This window comes from Scyliorhinus canicula, chromosome 8, assembly GCF_902713615.1.
Source record: "Scyliorhinus canicula chromosome 8, sScyCan1.1, whole genome shotgun sequence".
In the NCBI taxonomy this organism is placed as follows: domain Eukaryota; kingdom Metazoa; phylum Chordata; class Chondrichthyes; order Carcharhiniformes; family Scyliorhinidae; genus Scyliorhinus; species Scyliorhinus canicula.
The window spans coordinates 189,295,285-189,314,934 of NC_052153.1; the positions used below are offsets into that span (position 1 = coordinate 189,295,285).

General features: G+C 45.6%; 1 protein-coding gene across 2 annotated transcripts in view; it reads right to left on the reverse strand.

Annotated features, from left to right (window-relative positions):
* The window catches only part of fam193a (family with sequence similarity 193 member A), a 266,074-nt gene that overhangs the window by 133,967 nt on the left and 112,457 nt on the right, over window positions 1-19,650 (reverse strand). For both annotated transcript variants that reach the window (XM_038805884.1, XM_038805883.1), the window contains exon 2: window positions 3,052-3,117. In XM_038805884.1, the coding sequence (XP_038661812.1) occupies window positions 3,052-3,117 (66 nt within the window). The remainder of the gene's footprint in view (window positions 1-3,051; window positions 3,118-19,650) is intronic.

Here is a 19,650-nt window from a genome sequence, read left to right on the forward strand (position 1 = left end):
TCTTTGGACTGGAGTGAAGTAATGTTATTAGCATGCAGAATCTCTCAGAAACAAGAAAGGTGAGCCAAAGCTGGACGTGGGATAAGAGAGATTGGGAAATTTTTCAGATACTGTTTTGTTTGGTCACAAGATAATTTTGTTGTCTAAGAAAAGATCATCTGGGGGTATAGAAGTAGTCAGTAGTGCTTCATTCAATTTCTTTCATAAAGTAACATTTTGACATGTGACTTATGCAGAATGCTTGGGACAACAGGATGACTCTGGACAAACAGCTCCCAAAGCTCTCCACCAAGGAAGCTTTCCTTCTATGGAAATGGATGTGTTGTAGACTAAATGATTGAGATTGATTGCTGTGAGACCATGTCCATATGTTCTGGGCATGCCCAGCGCTGGGGGAGTTTTGGGAGGGTGTAGCAAGGACGGTATCGAGGGTGGTAGGATCCAGGGTCAATCCAGGCTGGGGACTTGCAATATTTGGGGTTGCAGTGGAGGCGGGAGTGCAGGAGGCGAAAGAGGTCGGTGTTCTGGCCTTTGCGTCCCTAGTAGCCCGGCGGAGGAATCTTCTTCAGTGGAAGGATGCGAGGCCCCCAAGCGTGGAGGCCTGGGTCAACAATATGGCGGGGTTTATTAAATTGGAGAAGGTGAAATTTGCCCTAAGGGGGTCAGTGCAGGGATTTTTCAGGAGATAGCAACCATTCCTAGATCTCCTGGCAGAATGGTAAAATCAAAAGGTCAGCAGCAACCCCGGGGGGGCCTCTTTGTTTTTGGTTGAATCTTCGCTAACGACGGGCGTTTATTTATTGTTTCTCTTTTGTATATATGGGGGGGGGGTTAGGGTTAGGGTTAGAATCTAGCTAGCCCTGCCTTAAAAATATTAAAAGACTCTGCTTCCAAATCTTTTGAGGAAGAGTTCCAAAGACTCATGACTCTGAGTGAAACAAATTTATCCTCATATCTGTTCTAAATGGGTAACCCCTTATTTTAAAACAGTGACGCCTAGTTCCAGGTTCTGAAAGAGGAAACATTCACTTGACAACCACTCTGTCAAGAGCCCCCAGGATCTTGTCTGTTTCAATCAAATCACCTCTTAATCTTCTAAACTCTAATTAATACAAGCCTAACCTGTCCACCCTTTCCTCGGACAACCCGTTCATTCCTGGCATTAGTCTCGTAAACCTTCTCTGAACTGCTAACACATTAACATCTTTCGTCAAATAAAGAGACCAATACTGTACAGTGCTCCAGTTCTGTTCTCACTTAGGACGGCATGGTGGCACAGTGGTTGGCATTGTTGCTTCACGGCATTGTTGCTTCACGGCGCTGGGGACCCGGGTTCCAATCACAACTTGGGTCGCTGTTTGTGCGGAGTCTGCAAGGTCTCTCCGTGTCTGTGAGGGTTTCCTCCGGGTGCTCCGGTTTCCTCCCACAAGTCCCGAAAGATGTGCTGTTAGATGAATTGGACATTCTGAATTCTCCCTCTGTGTACCCGAACAGGCACCAGAGTGTAGCGACTTGGAGTTTTCACAATAACTTCATTGCAGTGTTAATGTAAGCCTACTTGTGACACTAATAAAGATTATTATTATTGAGGGCTGAATGGGCCAGTGTAGAGGTTTTGGGTCTTTACGCTCTTGAGGAGCTTGAAAGCAGGCGTGGTCTTTCTTCAGGAGACGCACCTCCGAGTGAAGGATCAGGTCAGGTTGAGAAAGGGATGAGTGGGCCAAGTAGTTCACTCGGCTGGGAGAGATGTTAGCCTCGGAGCTTCTAGCGGACAAGGAGTTCTGTGGTAAGATGAGGTTGATCAGACCCTGTGGAGTTGAATCCGAAGGGGGAGGTATTGGTGGCCACATTTCAGGAGGCATTGAAGGAGGTGGTAAAGCATAGAGAGTATAGTGCTACACCAGTAGAGAAGATACGCAGAGAGATCAGTTCCGTGTATAAGAGGGTCATTCAGGAGTCAGCGAGGATGAAGCTGGTTTTGAATTTGTTAGTGCATGTTCTCAGACGTTTGTATCTGCTGCCCGATGGAAGAGGTTGGAAGAGAGAATAGCCCGGGTGGGAGGGGTCGTTGATTATGCTGCTCACTTGCCCAAGTCAGCGGGAGGTGTAGACAGAGCCAATGAACATAGAACATACAGTGCAGGAGGCCATTCGGTCCATCAAGTCCACACCGACCCACTTAAGCCCTCACTGCCACCCTTTCCCTGTAACCCAATAACCCCTCCTAACCTTTTTGGTCACTCAGGGCAATTTATTATGGCCAATCCACCTAACCTGCACGTCTTTGGACTGTGGGAGGAAACCGGAGCACCCGGAGGAAACCCACGCACACACAGGGAGGATGTGCAGACTCCGCACAGACAGTGGCCCAAGCCGGAATCGCACCTGGTACCCTGGAGCTGTGAAGCAATTGTGCTATCTACAATGCTACCGTGCTGCCCTTGGATGGCTTGGGAGGTGGGACCGCGTGATGGACTGGACTGTGTTCACGACTCACTGTAGTTTTTTACGTTATTGAGTTGCCGTACCAGGCTGTGATGCAGCCAGATAAGATGCTCTCCATGGTGCATCTATAAAAATTGGTGAGAGTCAATGTGGACATGCTGAATATCCTTAAGCTCCTTTCCTTAGCTCATTTGGCTGGACAGCTCTGATGTAGAGCGAGACTAACAGCGTAGGTCCAATTCCCTTCCCGGATGAGGCTGTTCATGAATGTCCGCCCTCTCAACCTTGCCCTTCGCCCGAGGTGTGGTGATCCTCAGGTTAAATCACCACCAGTCACCTCTCCCCCTCAAAGGGGAAAGCAGAAAGCAGCCTATGGTCATCTGGGACTATGGCGCTTACTTTACTGTTGACTTTTACTGCTCAGTTGTACAAATTGCCTGTGTGTTTTAAAAGCTACTTCTCAGAACCACAAAGGGTGGCCAATAAATGTGGCCTTGTTATTCTTAACCTCAGAAATGAATCATGGGAACCTTCAGAATACCATCACATCTATAAACTGTTGCACAATTTATAAAAGCGAAAGATAAAATATACAGCTGATCCTACCTGAGGGACCTCTGTGAACTCTGATCCCACAGATCCATCTGACAGCTGTGTGCCATTTATGGAAACCTGAAATACAAAATATTGACATACATGAATAAAATAAATCATTAGTAAGCCAACCAGAAATCAAAAAGCAGAATACTGTGGATGCCGGAAATCTCAGATCAAAATTAAAAAATGCTGGAAACACTCAGCAGGTTTTGGCAGCATCTGTGGAGAGAAAAACTCAATTAACGCTTCAGATCTCTGACTTTTCACCAGATGAGCATCAACTCAAAAACAGTTAATGCCCATCTGACCCTGAAACCTTAACTGAGTCTCTCTCTCCACAGAGTTGCCAGACCTAATGAGATTTCCCAGCACTGTTTTTATCTCTCCTCATTCTCATTGTATTATCCTGACTGATTAACAATAACCTAATATCAGTCCAACCGTATTTAGCTTGGATATTAGTCAAGAATGTCCTCAGTGCCTCTCCTATTCCTCTGACAGATCACTCTGACAGAAACGCAGGAGTAAACACCTGAACCTTGGTGCTGTCTAATGTAAAAGATAGCACTGCACTTTGCACCCAACACCAGGTCATTCCTGCAGGGGCTCTGGCAATTTTCCATTCAACCTTAATTTACTGGTTATATAAACGCAAACTGTTATTATTTAAAGATGACCGAAGCACCCTTTACGGCCTTCAAGTTGGAGACTTCTAGCTCAGTGCTCCCGGCTGCGTTCAGACTGAGGGTCTGCAGGTTAAAGGACTGACTTAGGTGCACTACCTTTTGGCACTGGGATTTCAGAAACTACAATGTCACTCTGAATATTTGCCATGACTAACAGCCAACAATAAAATTACGCATTTGATCCCTTCAAACTTTAGGGTGTCCCTGGAGGAAGTACCTCCAGGTGCATTGACAACACTGCTGGTTCCAGAACTCTTGGTGCTTGTGCCAATAGTAGGATGTGCGACAGTTACGCATACCACAGAAGAAATATATTGCCACAACACCAAATTATAATTCTTCTCATACCATTATGTTAAGCAAGCCTGGTGGCAACACTGGTACTTGGCACAATGCCCTCTATTTTAAGTAATTAAGGATTGTCCACTGAAGCATACATGCATTTTAAACTTACACTACAGACACACTATATTAAGCAATACAGACTATTTGCAATGTAAATGATAAGTAGGAGCAGTTTGATTGTGAAAAACATACCAGAAGGGGCAGGGAGGGGTGAACTGGATAATCTCAATTAAAATTTCCATTTGGAAACCTTTTACTGCGGGTTCAGTAATCAAGGATGCCCTGGGCTTATTAAAGCTAAGCAAATAATGACGCAGTTTTTATTGGAGAGAGAATAAGCATGCCTATTTGGAAGCAGCTAAGCCAATTCCCTACTAACCTAATGCAGGCAGCCTTTGTGCACAATATGACACGGGTTTTGTGGGGAATCACCATTACATAAATTTCCAATTTCTTTTCTCCAGGTACGCCAGCAGTGGCACATTGTTAAGTCTTTGTATAATAGGTCATTTTGGAGAGACAGCACACAGTTCAGGTAACAAGCTCTTCTGTGATCCTCACAAGTTTTTAAAAAATCTGCAGTATTTTGCTATTTGAAAAATGAGATTCCAAACAACAAAGTCTCTGGCTGGGCTGGATAATCACCTACTCGTAGCAATTGACAATGCAAATCAAGCAGCTAATTGCATGCTCCAAACACTCGGATTTTCTTTGGAATATTATAAATTTTCTTATACCAATTCAATGCTTTGCTCTTTGCAGAAATACCAAAACAAATTATTTCCAAAACTGTACTTCACTCTTCGACAAAGGTCTCGCCCACGTCCACTGAAGCTTTCAGTTTCACCATGTTACTTTCAATCTCTGGTTTCAAGCATTGAAACATTGACAATGCATCAGTCAATCCAGCTTCACAGATAAAGAACTTAAAGATCTTTCTTTCACTTGCATCAATGTGCAATAGAATGGGCCAGCAGACGAGAGTTTAAAACTGACGCTGAGGCTATTACAGGGATCTGGCTCAAAGATGGGCAACACAGGGGGTGCCAGGCTTGATTCGGTCACTGTCTATGCGGAGTCTGCACGTTCTCCCTGTGTCTGCGTGGGTTTCCTCGGGGTGCTTTGGTTTCCTCCCACAAGTTCCAGAAGATGTGCTGTTAAGGTGAATTGGACATTCTGAATTCTCCCTCTGTGTACCCGAACAGGTGCCAGAGTGTGGCGACTAGGGGCTTTTCACACTACCTTCATAGCAGTGTTAATGTAAGCCTGCTTGTGACACGAATAAAGATTATTGTAACCAAGAATATTTATTTATTATAATCGTTATTGTCACAGGTAGGTTTACATTAACACTGCAATGAAGTTATTGTGAAAAGCCCCAAGTCGCCACATTCCGGTGCCTGTTCGGATACACAGAGGGAAAATTCAGAATGTCCAAATTACCTAATAGCACATCTTTCGGGACTAGTGGGAGGAAACCGGAGCATCCGGAGGAAACCCAGGTAGAGACAGGGAGAATGTACAGACTCCATACAGACAGTGACCCAGCCGGGAAACGAACCTGGGACCCTGGCGCTGTGAAGCCACAGTGCAAACCATTGTGCTACCATGCTGCCCATAAGGTTTAGGTTGATTATGGAAAAGGACAGAGAACAGCCCAGTGTAAGAATAATTAACTGGGGGAAATCCAACCTCAAAGGGGTAAAGATAGAACGTACTGAAAACTCAACCAGTCCAGCAGCATCTGTGCAGCAGGAAACAGAATTAATGATTCAAGTCCAACATGACTCTGCTTACCTCCCTTTAGTTGTGAAGAAATGTGATGCCAGCATGTGCAGTATTTTATTTTTATACAAAATAATGAATTAAGAGGAGTAGGCCATTCAGCCCCTCAAACCTGCAACACAATTCACCAAGATCATGGTAGATCTGATTGGGACCTCGACTCCAACATTTCCACCTGCCCCCGGATATCCTTTGACTCCATCGAACAAGCTGGCCAAGTTTTGAAGGACATTTCAGCCAAACTGAGAGCATCAACAAAAGGCAAAAACCCACTTGGCTTTGCTTTCACCAAACTTCCTGTGGCAGATGCATCTGTCTGTGGTAGTATTGAGAGGAGCTACTACTGCACAATCTTCATACTGAGGATATTGCTACTCGGGTTGTGTGGCATAATCACTGTGCTAAATGGGATAGATTCGCAACAGATCTCGTTGCTCGGGGCTGGACAACCGTGAGGCTCTGTGGACCATCAACAGAACTGCATTGAAGCACAATATGTAACCTCATGCCCTTCTGTATCATTCACTCCACTATTATCAGCAAACACGGAGAACAAACACGGTTCAATGAAGTGTGCCGGAGGGCATGCCAGAAGCGTTACCAAGCATACTTCAAATGAGGTGTAAACCTGGTGAAGCTATAAAACAGGCAGTATGCTGAAAATGGGAATGCAGAATTGTAAACACAAACAAATCAACCATGATTTTATTAAATGACAGAGCAGGTACAAGGGGCTGAATGGCCTACTTCTGCTCCAATTAGTGAGTTCATATTGGCCATGAGATGGTGGAATATTAAATTTCAACTTCTTCACCAATTTTCTTAGAGAACCAGAGCTTCGAACCTCATTCAGGCCATTAAAGACTGCCTGTTTCTACCTCTAACATCACCTGACTTCCAACACTGATTCAAGTACTCTACTGCTGAAACCCTCATAAATTCCTTCTTTACCTCGTGACTATACCAACGCACACCTGGCTGGTCTCCTATTTTTACTCTCCATAAATGAGTTCATCAAAAACTTGTGTCCTGTTCCCCATCACCCATTTCTGCTTATCTAGGTTGGCTGGCTCCCCGTAAATCAATGCCTTCATTTTAAAATACTCATCCATTTTCAAATCTTTCCATGGCCTCTCTTCTGCATATCCCTGTCATCTTCTGCAACCCTCCGAGTTATCTGCTCCTTGAATTCTGGCAATTTGAGCATTTTCAATTTATTGCCTTTGAGAAGCAGTTTGTACTTTCAGTTCCTTAGGGCCTAAACTCTAGAATATCCTTCCGGAGCATCTTCGCCTCTCTAACTCCTTTTCCTTCTTTTAAACACCTCTTAAAAGCGATCTCTTGTCATCTGACCTAATGTCCGCTTAAGTGGCTTGGTGTCATACTTTGATTTATAATGCTCCTGTAAAGTGTCTCAGAGTATTCCATTGTGTTAAAGAGGCTACATAAATACATATTGCTGTTTCTACAATCCTCTATCTGTCTGGGTTATATGTCACCTTAGTCTTGCATCAACCTGTGACTCTGAAGTATCTGACCAAGATACATCAAACCACTACAACGAACTACAGTAGTCAGCAGCAGTTCAAGGAAAATACTTTATCAGGGAAACTAAGGATGAGCAATAAATGACAATCTCGTCAGCAAAGCCAATGTCCCAGGGTGGTGCGGTGGCCCAGTGGTTAGCACTGCTGATCACGCCATCGAGGACATGGGTTCAATCCTGGCCCCGGGTCACTGTCCGTGTGGAGTTTGCACATTCTCCCAGTGTCTGCGTGGTTCTCACCCCACAACCCAAAGATGTGCAGGGTAGGTGAATTGACCACGCTAAATTGCCCCTTAATTGGAATAAACATAATTGGGTACTCTAACCTCATTTTTTTTTAAAGCCAACATCCCAAGAATTAATTTTAGAAAGTGGCAGGAAAGCATGAACATGGTGGGCAAGTGTAACCAAAATTAATAGCAAATAAAGATGGGAGTATAAGAAGGGAATTGTTATTGGGGCAGGAGATGGCCGGAGGTTGGAAGGAGTGGCACGAAGAAATGTACATTAATTGATTGATGCCTCTTCCACAAATATTCATTCTGTCCACCACCAATGAACAGTAACAGTGATGTGTCCCATCTACAAGATGCACTGCAGGAACACACCCAGGTTCCTTAGACAGCTCCTTCCAAACCCAGCACCACTAAAATCTGGAAAGACAAGGGCAGCACACACATGGGAACACCACCACCTGTAAGTTCCACTCTAAACCACTCACCATCATGACTTGGAAATATACCACTGTTCCTTCACGGTGGCTGGGTCAAAATCCTGAACTCCCATCCTAACAGCACCTTGTGTGTACCTTCTTCTGTCGTGAACGCCTCGTTTATCTTCCCCAGCTCCGGCACTACCTCCCCCGCCCCTGACCGCACCCTCTGGATTTCCCTCAACACAGCCTGCCTCCGTAGCTGGTGGGCTATCATGCGGTTTGCCTTCTCTCCATATTCATACCGCACCCCCCTCGCCCTCTGTAACTGCCCTTCCTGCCGTCAACCTGTCAAGCTGTTCCTGCAACTATTTTCTTTTTGCCAATCCCTCCATGGTGGGAGCCTTCGAATACTCCATCCCCCTCGACTATCTGATTAGCGGACAGGGGGTTTTGTGATAAGGTGCGGTCAGTGATTAAGGACGAAGGGTTGGACTGGATTTGTTTATTGTCACGTGTACCGAGGTAGTGAAAAGTATTTTTCTTGAAAAGTATGTAGGTTTGAACCGAAACGGGAGGTATCGGCGGCCACATTCTGGAAGGCATTGAAGGCGGTGGTTTGAGGGGGGATTATCTCATTCAAGGTGCACGAAGATAGGAAAAAGAGAGAGGAGTATGAACAATTATTGGGCGAGATAGTCGAGGTGCACAGGGAGTATTCGAGGGCCCCCACCACGGAGGGATTGGCGAAAAAGGTACAGGGTCAGTTCGACAGGTTGTTGGCAGGAAGGCCAGTTGGGCAGCTCCTCTTATGTAGCGTCGCCCATTTTACAGTCACCTGGCTCCCCAAATACCTAAACCCTGGCTACCTTAAATGGCAAGCACTGAAAATCTTGAGGGTACGGACAGGGACAAGGGAGGTAGTGTCGGAGCCAGGGAAGATAAACCAGGCGTTCAGGGGATATTATGAGGAATTGTATCGGGCGGATCCCAGGCGGTGAAGATGGGGATATGAGGCAGTTTTTAGATGGGTTGGAATTTCCACAGCTGGATGAGGAGAGGAGGCAGGCACTAGAGGAGTCTATAGGGCTGAGGGAGGTAATGGAGTATAAGAGGGATGAAGTCGAGGAAGGCCCGGAGCCGGATGGGTACCCGGTGGAATTTTATAAGGAGTTTGCGGCTGATTGGCAACACACCTACTGGGGGCATTTAGCAAGATGCTGGAGAAGTGGGAGCTGCCAGAGACAATGACACAGACGATGATTATGCTAATACCAAAGAAAGAGAAGGACCCTTTAGAATGAGGGTCGTACAAGCCCAAATCGCTGTTAAATATGGACGTAAAAGTGCTGGCTAAGTTAGTGGTGGGGAGGGTGGAAGAATGCGTTCTGGGGTGGCTGCAGGGGACCAAACGGGCTTCATTAAGGGCAGGCAACACTCGAGCAATATAAGGTGATTACTCAATGTGATCATGACCCTATTGAGGGGACGGGTACCGGAGCTGGTGATGTCTCTGGACGCGGAGAAGGCATTTGATCAAGTGGAGTTGCAGCACCTGTTCGCGGTCCTGGGACGGCTTGGGTCTGGGCCAAAGTTTGTGGTATGGGTGCATCTGTTGTACGTGGCCCCCGTGGCGTGCACACGGACCAATTAAATTAGCTCATGGAGTTTCAGGTTGTATAGTGGAACGAGGCAGGGGTGTCCGCAGTTGTCGCTACAGTTTGAGTTGGTGATAGAACCCTTGGTGATGGCCCTTAGGGGGTCAGTAGAGTGGCAGGGGATTAGGAGGGGGTGTAGGGAGCACCGGATATTGCTGTATGTGGATGACCTGCTATTATGTGTGTCAGATCCACTGGAGAGTATGGGGAGGTTTCTGAGCCTATTAGAGAGGTTTGGGGCTTTCTCGGGTCAGAAGTTGAACGTAGGGAAAAGTGAGGTGTTTCCGGTGAACGAGTCAGGTCGGAGAACCAATTTAGGGGGGTTGCCATTTAGGGTAGCCAGGGATAGGTTTAAGTATTTGGGGAGCCAGGTGACTGGAGAGTGAGTGACACTACATAAGAGGAACTTAAAGTTGGTGGAGGAGATAAGGGAAGACTTTAGGTGAGATACTCTGCATCTGACGCTGGCAGGGAAAGTTCAAGTGGTGAAAATGAATGCCCTGACTAGGTTCCTATTTATGTTTCAGACATTCCCGATTTTTAATCCAAAGGCCTATTTTCAGAAGTTGGATACAGTAGTGTCATTTTGGAGTTTGTATGGGCTGGGATGGGGCCACGGGTGGAGGGCCCTGCTGCAGAGGCAGAAAGGGGGGGGGAGCGGGGGTCGTTACCGAATTTACAGCATTACTATTGAGCAGCGAATGTGGAGAAATTGAGGCGGTGGTGGGAAGGAGAGGGGTTAGAATGGATTAGGCTGGACGAAGAGACCTGTAGACTGGGTCCAGCCTGAGGGCCATGGTGACGATGGTGCTGCCGCTGGCACCGAGGAAATATACCGAGAGCCCGATTGCACGGTCCACACTGAAGGTGTGGAACCAGCTGAGGAGACATTTTAGGATCGAGCGGATGTCAGTGTTAACGCTGTTGTCTGAGAACCACAGGTTTAAGCCGGGAGAGACGGACAATATGTAAAGAGAGTGGAGAGAGGTGGGGCTGGCGAGGGCAAGGGATTTGGGACTTTGCATGCGTGGTGTGGAAAGGGTTTCCCAGGCTACCGAAATATACTCTTTTGGAACGGTTACTGATTGCGAACGTGGAAAGGGAGGGTAGGATCGGGGGTAGGATGAGTGGCTGGGAGAGCAAGGGGGGGAGGGGGGGGGAGGGAGGGAGGGAGGGGGGAGGGAGGGGGGGGGTGTGGGGGGGAAGCAGGTGGTGAGGGTCAAGGAGGAGTTGGGAGGAGAGATAGGTTGGGGAGTGAGAGTGTGGAGTGAGGCGCTGCGTAGGGCGAATTAGACGTCCTCGTGTGCGAGGATGAGATTGCTACAGTTTAAGGTGGTACACAGGGTGCACATGACTCAGGCGATAATGAGTGGGTTCTTCCAGGGAGTGGCAGACGAGTGCGAGAAGTATGGGTGAGGACCAGCAAACCACGCTCATATGCTCTGGGGCTGTGAGAAGCTAGAGATACTGCGTGGGAGTGTTCGGGAAGCAGAGATTGTGGGGATGGAGGTCTATGGTGGTGATTTTTGGGATATTGGAAAAGCCGGAGCTGATGGAGGGGAGGAAGGTCGACGTTGTGGCCTTCGCCTCTCTGATTGCATGGTGAAGAATTTTACAGGAATGGTGGTCGGCAATGCCGCCGGGGGTGGCGGCCTGGCCAGGGGATCTTTACGACTTCCTCCGTTGGAGGAAATCAAGTTTAAACTGAGGGGTTCAGCGTAGGGCTTTGAATCATAGTGGGGACTGTTCGTGGCCATGTTTGAGGATTTGTTCGGCACGTGGGGGAGGGGGGTAAAAAAGGAGGAAAATTTGTACAGGCTGTAAAACTGAGTTAGGGATTGTGTTCCCCGAATTATTTATGTTTTATAACTTTTTGAATAACTTTGCAATAAAATACAGTTTTTGAAAAAAAGAATGGTGTGGGGCTGGAAGGGAACGTACAGGTGGTGGTGTTTCCATGTATCTGCTGCCCATGTCTTTCTAGGTGGTAGTGATCGTGGGTTTGGCAGGTGCTGCCGAAGGAGCCTTGGTGAGTTACTGCAGTGCATCTTGTGGATGGTACAGACTAATTGGTGGTAGAGGGAGTCAATGTTTGTAGATGGGGTGACAATCAAGCTTTGTCCTGGATTCTGTTGAGCTTCTTAAGCTGCACTCATCCAGCTAAGTGGGGAGCATTCCAACACATTTGTGCCATATAGATATATAGATACATAGAAGATAGGAGCAGGAGGAGGCCTTTTGGCCTTTCGATCCTGCTCCGCCATTCATCACAATCATGGCTGATCATCCAACTCGATAGCCTAATCCTGCTTTCTCCCCATATCCTTTGATCCCATTCTCCCCAAGTGCTATATCCTGCCGTCTCTTGAATATATTCAGATGGTGAAAAGGCTTTGAGGAGTCTGTACCATGGAATATCTTAAATGCTGCTAATATAACAATGTGCAGATCACATCCAGTATATTAATTTAAAAACTACAAATATACTTTAAATTATTACTAACAGCAGATGTGTGCTGAAACAATTTCTGCTATAATTACTCTTTAAAAGGCAAACACTTCTGGGGTAATGTTAAAATGAGAAACAGCTCAGAAAAATTGAACATGAACAAATTAGTGCTGTTGTCATAATGATTCTAGATAATTCATTCCCACAGCTATTTCTTTTATAAATCCACAGAAAAGAATGCAGCTTGAGAAGTCAAAACCATAGCAACACTGGAACAATTTAAAATGATCTAATTAACAGAGGTTAGAAATTCATAGACTTGAGAAGCAATTGAACATTTTTAATTCAATTTACGCAATTTCTCTCACCCCATCTTAAAAGCTCTAGTCCAATTACACGTAGTATTCATACTGCAACACTGCAGTGTATTTAAGCAAGCAAAATGCCAAGTGCCATATACTAACAAAGATCACAGCCAGAACTCGAGTGCCAGCTAATACCCAGAGTGAAAGCCTGAGGGCACTATTTCAGAGTCTGGAAACTGCTATAACCAGCACAATTTTACCGATGCAAGTAAAAAAAAATGAAGTCAGTACTGGTTTTGTTACGCCCTCATTTTCAACAAACTGCTAGCCATTTAACTCATGCTTTGTTATTAAGAAATGATTTACTTTGCTTCCTGTAAATGTCTCCGACTAAAGCAGTAGCATCCAAACTACACCTTTCTTTTTTTAAATACTCTTTATTGTCACAAGTAGGCCTACATTAACACTGCAATGAAGTTACTATGAAAAGCCACTAGTCGCCACACTCCGTGCCTGTTCGGGGACACTGAGGGAGAATTCAGAATGTCCAATTCACCTAACAAGCATATCTTTCGTGACTTGTAGGAGGAAACCAGAGCACTTGGCGGAAACTCACGCAGATATGGATACGGGGAGAATGTGCAGACTCCGCACACAGCAACCCAAGCCGCAAATCAAACCTGGGACCCTGGCGCAAGAGTGCTAACCACTGTGCTGCCGTGTGCCCATTTCTGGGTTACGGGCAACATGGTGGCACAGTGGTTAGCACTGCTGCTACCAGCAGTGCCAGGGACCTGGTTTTGTTTCGTACCTTGTGTGGAGTTTGCGCTTTTTCCATGTCTGTGTGAGTTCCCTCCACAGTTAAAGATGTGCAGGTTAGCTGGATTGGCCATGCTAACTTGCCCCTTACTGTTCAACAGGTAGGTGGGGTTAGGGGGAGTGCATCTATCGGTGGTGCTCTTTCGCAGGGTTGGTGCAGATTCGATGGGCCGAGTGGCCTGCTTCTTCACTGTAGGGATTCTATGAAGGTTCAGCAAGAAATCTGAAAAATCACAGATGGGCCATTTGGCCCATCATCTCTGCACTGGCTTTCCAAACAAGCATCATGACTTAATGCCATTCCACTCTACCTCTCGAACATTGTTTCTATTGGAGTAATCATCTTGTTCCTTTTGAATGCCTTGATTGATCCAGCCTCCAGCACACTTCCAGGCAGCGCATTCCAGACCTGAACCACTTGGTTCTTTGAAAATGCTTTTTCTCACATCTGCTTCCTTTGCAAATCACTTTAAATCTGAGCGCTCTCGTTCTTGATCCTTTTATCAGTAGGAATAGTTTCTCGCTGCCCCCACACGATTTTGAACATCTGTCAAATCGTTCTTCAAGAAGAACAGTCCCAATCTCGCCAATCTATCCTTATTAACTGAAGTTTCTCATCGCTGGAACCATTCTTGTAAACCTCTTCTGCACTTTCCCCAATGTATTCACATTCTTCCTATAGAGTGATGTGGAGATGCCGGCGTTGGACTGGGGTGAGCACAGTAAGAAGTCTTACAACACCAGGTTAAAGTCCAACAGGTTTGTTTCAAACACGAGCTTTCGGAGCACGGCTCCTTCTTCAGGTGAATGGAAAGGCTTGTTCCAGAAATGTTTATATAGACACAGTCAGAGATGCCCCGGAATGCGAGCACCTGCAGGCAATCAAATCATCAAAGATGCAGAGAGAGATGTAACTCCAGGTTAAAGAGGTGTGAATTGTCCCAAGCCAGTTCAGTCGGTAGGCAAACTGTTCAAGTTTGAAAAAGGTAGATTAAGCTAGCCCCTGTATAAATCTGTGATTATCAGATCTGCTAAATCAGTGTCAGTTTTAGGTTAAATTAATCATATCATCTACATGCCATTACAGATACTGTACCAGTCCAGGATGCCAAACATAGTGTGTTGTCACTTCCTATAGAGTGACACCTAGAGTTGTACACAATATTCCAGTTGAAGTCTAACTAGCGTCTTGTATAAATTCAGCATAACCTCCTTGCTCTTGTACTCTTGACAATTCAGTCGTGGTTATCAGAATTCGTGGTTTGTTAGAATTTTGTAAACCACAGGATTTGAAAGGGAATGGCTACTAACCGGTCTCTCACTTGCAAAAGAAAAAAGGTTGGGACTGCAGTATTACTTGTAAGTGGCAAACGCAAGAGACTCCGTTTCTAGCACTGTAGCACATGCGTAATCCCATCGTGTGATATCATACAGCCAGCTGTTCAAGTTTGAAAAAGGTAGATTAAGCTAGCCCCTGTATAAATCTGTGATTATCAGATCTGCTAAATCAGTGTCAGTTTTAGGTTAAATTAATCATATCATCTACATGCCATTACAGATACTGTACCAGTCCAGGATGCCAAACATAGTGTGTTGTAATGAAGTGCTTCGAGAGGTTGGTCATGAAGCGCATCACCTCCATACTCCCAGAGTGCCTTGATCCACTGCAAGTTGCATACCGCCGCAAACGGCCCACAGCAGACGCCATCTCCCTGGCCCTACACTCATCTCTAGAGCATCTCGACAACAAGGACTCCAACATCAGACTCCTACATCAGACTCCTATTTATTGACGAAAGCTCCGCCTTCAACACCATAATCCCAGCCAAGCTCATATCAAAGCTCCAAAACCTAGGACTTGGCTCCTCCCTCTGCAACTGGATCCTCTACTTTCTAACCCACAGGCCACAATCACGAAGAATAAACAACAACACCTCCTCCGCAAATAATCCTCAATACGAGGCGCCGCAAGGCTGCGTACGTAGCCCCCTACTATACTCCCTGTACACACATGACTGTGTGGCAACATTTGGTTCCAACTCCATCTACAAGTTTACTAACGATATGACCATTGTGGGTCGGATCTCGAATAACGATGAGTCAGAATACAGGAGGGAGATTGAGACGTAGTGGAGTGGCGCAGCGACAACAATCTCTCCCTCAATGCCAGCAAAACTAAAGAGCTGGTAATTGACTTCAGAAAGCAAAGTACTGTACACACCCCTGTCAGCATCAATGGGGCCACGGTGGAGATGGTTAGCAGTTTCAAATTCCATGGTTAGCAGTTTCAAATTTCAAATTCCAACTTGCATCTCCAAAAATCTGTCCTGGTTCACCTACGTCAACGCTACCACCAAGAAAGCACAACAGCGCCTATACTTCCTCAGGAAACTAAGGAAATTCGGCATGTCTACATTAACTCTCACCAACTTTTACAGATGTACCATAGAAAGCATCCTATCTGGCTGCATCATAGCCCTGTATGGCAATTGCTCGGCCCAAGACCGCAAGAAACCTCAGAGTCTTGTTCACTGCCCAGTCCATCACACAAACCTACCTCCCATCCATTGACTCCATCTACACCTCCTGCTGCCTGGGGAAAGCGGACAACATAATCAAAAACCCCTCCCACCAGGCTTACTTCCTCTTTCAACTTCTTCCATCGGGAAGGAGATACAGAAGTCTGAGAACACGCACAAACAGGCTCAAAAACAGCTTCTTCACTACTGTTACCAGACTCCTAAACGACCCTCTTATGGACTGACTAATGTTTACCTGAATAGGGCCAATAAGAGTTCTGCTTATAGAAAGAAGGCTCACTGGGGAGTAGAGAATGGCGGACAATGGGCTGGTTTGGTATGTTCTCATAATGTGGGGGGGGGGGGGAGATGAACTTTGGGGACACCTATCCACAAGTCGTAGCCCTTGGCCCACCACAAGGTCCACACTGACAAATACCTGCACTAAACCACAACCATTAATTCCGGTACAGTGGACCGAACAACCACGGGGGCATCGAGAACCCAGACGCAATTCACTTGAGGGTGACCCAACCTCCGCCATAACCGCACTCTACAGTGGGGGAGGAGGCAGCCTCTCCCTCTCCCTCGGTGGTGCCAGGGGGAGAATACAAATTGGTAAAAATTGACCTATTTGCATCCTATTAATGGGCTAGACATCAGACACCAAATTCTCCTCGCCTCTGTGATTCGCTGGTCCTCTGTACCGGAATTCACGTATGTGTGGATTGGTGTAGGTATTTATTAGTGTGGCTTTGGCTCGGTGGACCTTGCAGTGGACTACGGGCTGCGTCTTTAAGGTAGGTGCCCCCAACGTCCAAAGGAGGACCCCACTCCTTCCAATAATGCGGGTCTAGTCCAGGATCTTAATGAGACAAGATTAGAGAAGTCATGGCTGTTTCCTTAGAGAACAGATTTGATAGAAGTATTCAAAATCATGAAGGTCTGGACAGAATAGATGGGGAGGAACTGTTTCCATTTGTGCAAGGTTGTTTCCCTTCATGGGAGTCTAGGGCGAGAGGGCATAATCTCAGAGCTAAAGTAAAATAAAGTCTCCATAGTCCCAGATGACTATAGGGTTCCGATATCCCGGTCCCCCTCTGGCGGCGATATCAAGGTTTGTGCCCGCGCCAGCAAAAGAATGCAAATAGGTCTGCATCCTACCAATTGGCTGGACACAGGATTCTCACGCTTCTGTGATACTCCGGCACTCTGTGCCGGGATTTATGTGGTGATGGTGATTTAACCTGAAGGTCACCACACCTCAGGCGAGGGCAGGGTTGACAAGGCGGGGCCACGCTGTTGGTCTCGCTCTGCATCATGAACCAGCTGGCCAGCCAACTGAGCTAAACGGGCCCCCTCAGAGTAAGGAGTACAAAGAACAAAAAAGTACAGCACAGGAACAGGCCCTTCGGCCCACCAAGCCTGCGCCGACCATGCTGCCCGTCTAAACTAAAATCTTCTATATTTGCTGGGTCCGCATCCGTCTATCCCCATCCTATTATGTATTTGTCAAGACACCCCTTAAACGTCACTATTGTCCCTGTTTAATGTTTCTGTGCCTGGAAGGGTAAAACCTATGGTTAAATTGATGCTGAACAAAGGTATTTGTATGTGTGGGGGTTGGTTTCAATTCCTACTATGATTCTATTTGCTTAGAGTGACTTACAGCCAGAATAAATAGAACTAGCAGCGCATTTAAGACAGAGATGAAAAGGAATTTCTTCTCTCAAGAGTAGTGAATCAGAGGGCGGTGGAAGCTAGGCCATTATGTTTAAGGCTGAGATAGACAAATTTTTAATCAGTAAGGGAATCGAGGGTTATGGAGATACGGCGGGAAAGTGGAGTTGAGGATTATCATAGCAGCTCAGTCGTGATCTCATTGAATGGCAGAGCAGACTTAACGGGTTGAATGGTCTACTTCTTATGAAGAATGAGAACACAGATCTAGGGTAAATTGCAACAGAGATACAAGATGGGGTTAGGGTTTGTCATGTACGACTCATGTGTGTGGTGGGAGCAGGTTCAATTGAAGCATTCAAAAAGGAATTAACAGGAAAGGGATGACCATGCAGGGTTAGGGAGAGAAGATGCGAGAAATGGTACTATGTGAATTGTTTGTTCACATGATGGGCTGAATGGCCTTCTTTTGTGCCATAATAATTCTGTGATTTTATCCAAATTCATCAGGCAATTAGCAGCTGTCCATTTGAAACTAAGCAAAGTGGTGTTACACTTCAAGTAAAGGACTATTTATCCCAGTAATATCAGAAACCAGGAAACAGACATTTGCCATTAAACGATCAGGAGTTTCGCTGCAAACAGTAGAACCCAAAACAGATGTTTTTACTAAAACCAATCATTGTACATTTGGGTAGGTTCCGTGCTGCACTGTTAAGGCGCAGGAATTTTGATACTCAGATTTACATTTATAGGAAAGTGAGTGTAATTCACAGATGTGTAACTTTCATTATGCAGTTTGGGAAACGGTGTTCTTGATGGTGGAAGTATGGCTGTTATACAATTGGAAAACTCTTCGACGATGTCGGTTTCACTTACCCACCTACACAAAAGGAGATTCCACACAGAGCTGAAAGCTCCGTCCAACCGTTTAACATTTATTTTAATTCCATCCTCCTACCATGACACTGGCATCATTGCTGTTGGATAATATGCAAGTGTCTCAAACAGCTTGGCCTGTCAGCTTTCCCTCAATTTGTGGTGAGTGCCGAGCCTCTACTTAATGCCTCATTCCAGCATCCCATGGCATAACATTTAAACTATTCCAAGTCGATCAGAGTAAGCCATAATTAAATTATTCAAAACAGACATTTATGGCATTAATTAAGCACTGGTTAAAAATTGCTTTCAAAATACTGCAGAATACAAAAGGAGACAGTGAGAGTGAGGTATTGCTGAAATATGCTACAAATTTATTTAATCAAGAGTAAACTTTCAGAGAATTTTGACTTGACTTTTTATTGTAAATTAAAGCAGTAATTTGTTTCTCAGCTTAGGACATCTGTGATTGCTCTCCGTCCCCAGTAGGCTACACTCTCATTATCCCCGTTAGGAGCACTACTTCAACCCATCCACAGTCTTATTCAATATACCTTTGTTCACTTGGGACTGACAGTTCTGAAGCATCACTCAAGTTGGTCCAGAAACATGCCTATTTCTTTTGTCGCTGCTTTAAGACACCCCTGATAAATTACATCAATAGAGCAGCAAGCATGAGTAAGGATTAGCAATAATTAGAAATTCTCCTGGGAATTTCTTCCAGTTAAAAACAGGAATTACATTCAACAAATCATGCCCCCTTTGATTTTCCTTTGCTCTTAAAGGATAATATTTTAACACACTGTAGGCTTATATTCTTTACTTGCTCAAGACATACACAGATGGCTGCAACAGCCATTGTAAAGGTCAAATTTACTGTTTACGTGGTCTCCAAACACTTAGCAATTCTGCAAGCTAGACATGATCACACAAAGGACCACGTTCAGGTCACTCTGACCCAAATGTAAGCCACAGCACATACTCAAAAGGTTGCTTCATTCAGTTCAAATTCATGTTTGCCAACTGCTCTGCATTTGCAAACATCCGAGCAACATTGGTGGCTAAACAGATGCAGTTCCTTAATTCCAGCTCTTATGATGAGCCAGACAACTCTAAAGGACGAGTGACTTCAGCTTTCGGACCTCACAAACAACCTGATGTTGCTTCACCAAAAGCAATATACTGTGGATGCTGGAAATCTGAAACAAATCCAGAAAATGCTGAAAATACTCAGCCGATCTTGCAACATCTGTGCAAAAGGAGACCGATTTAACTTTTCAGGTCG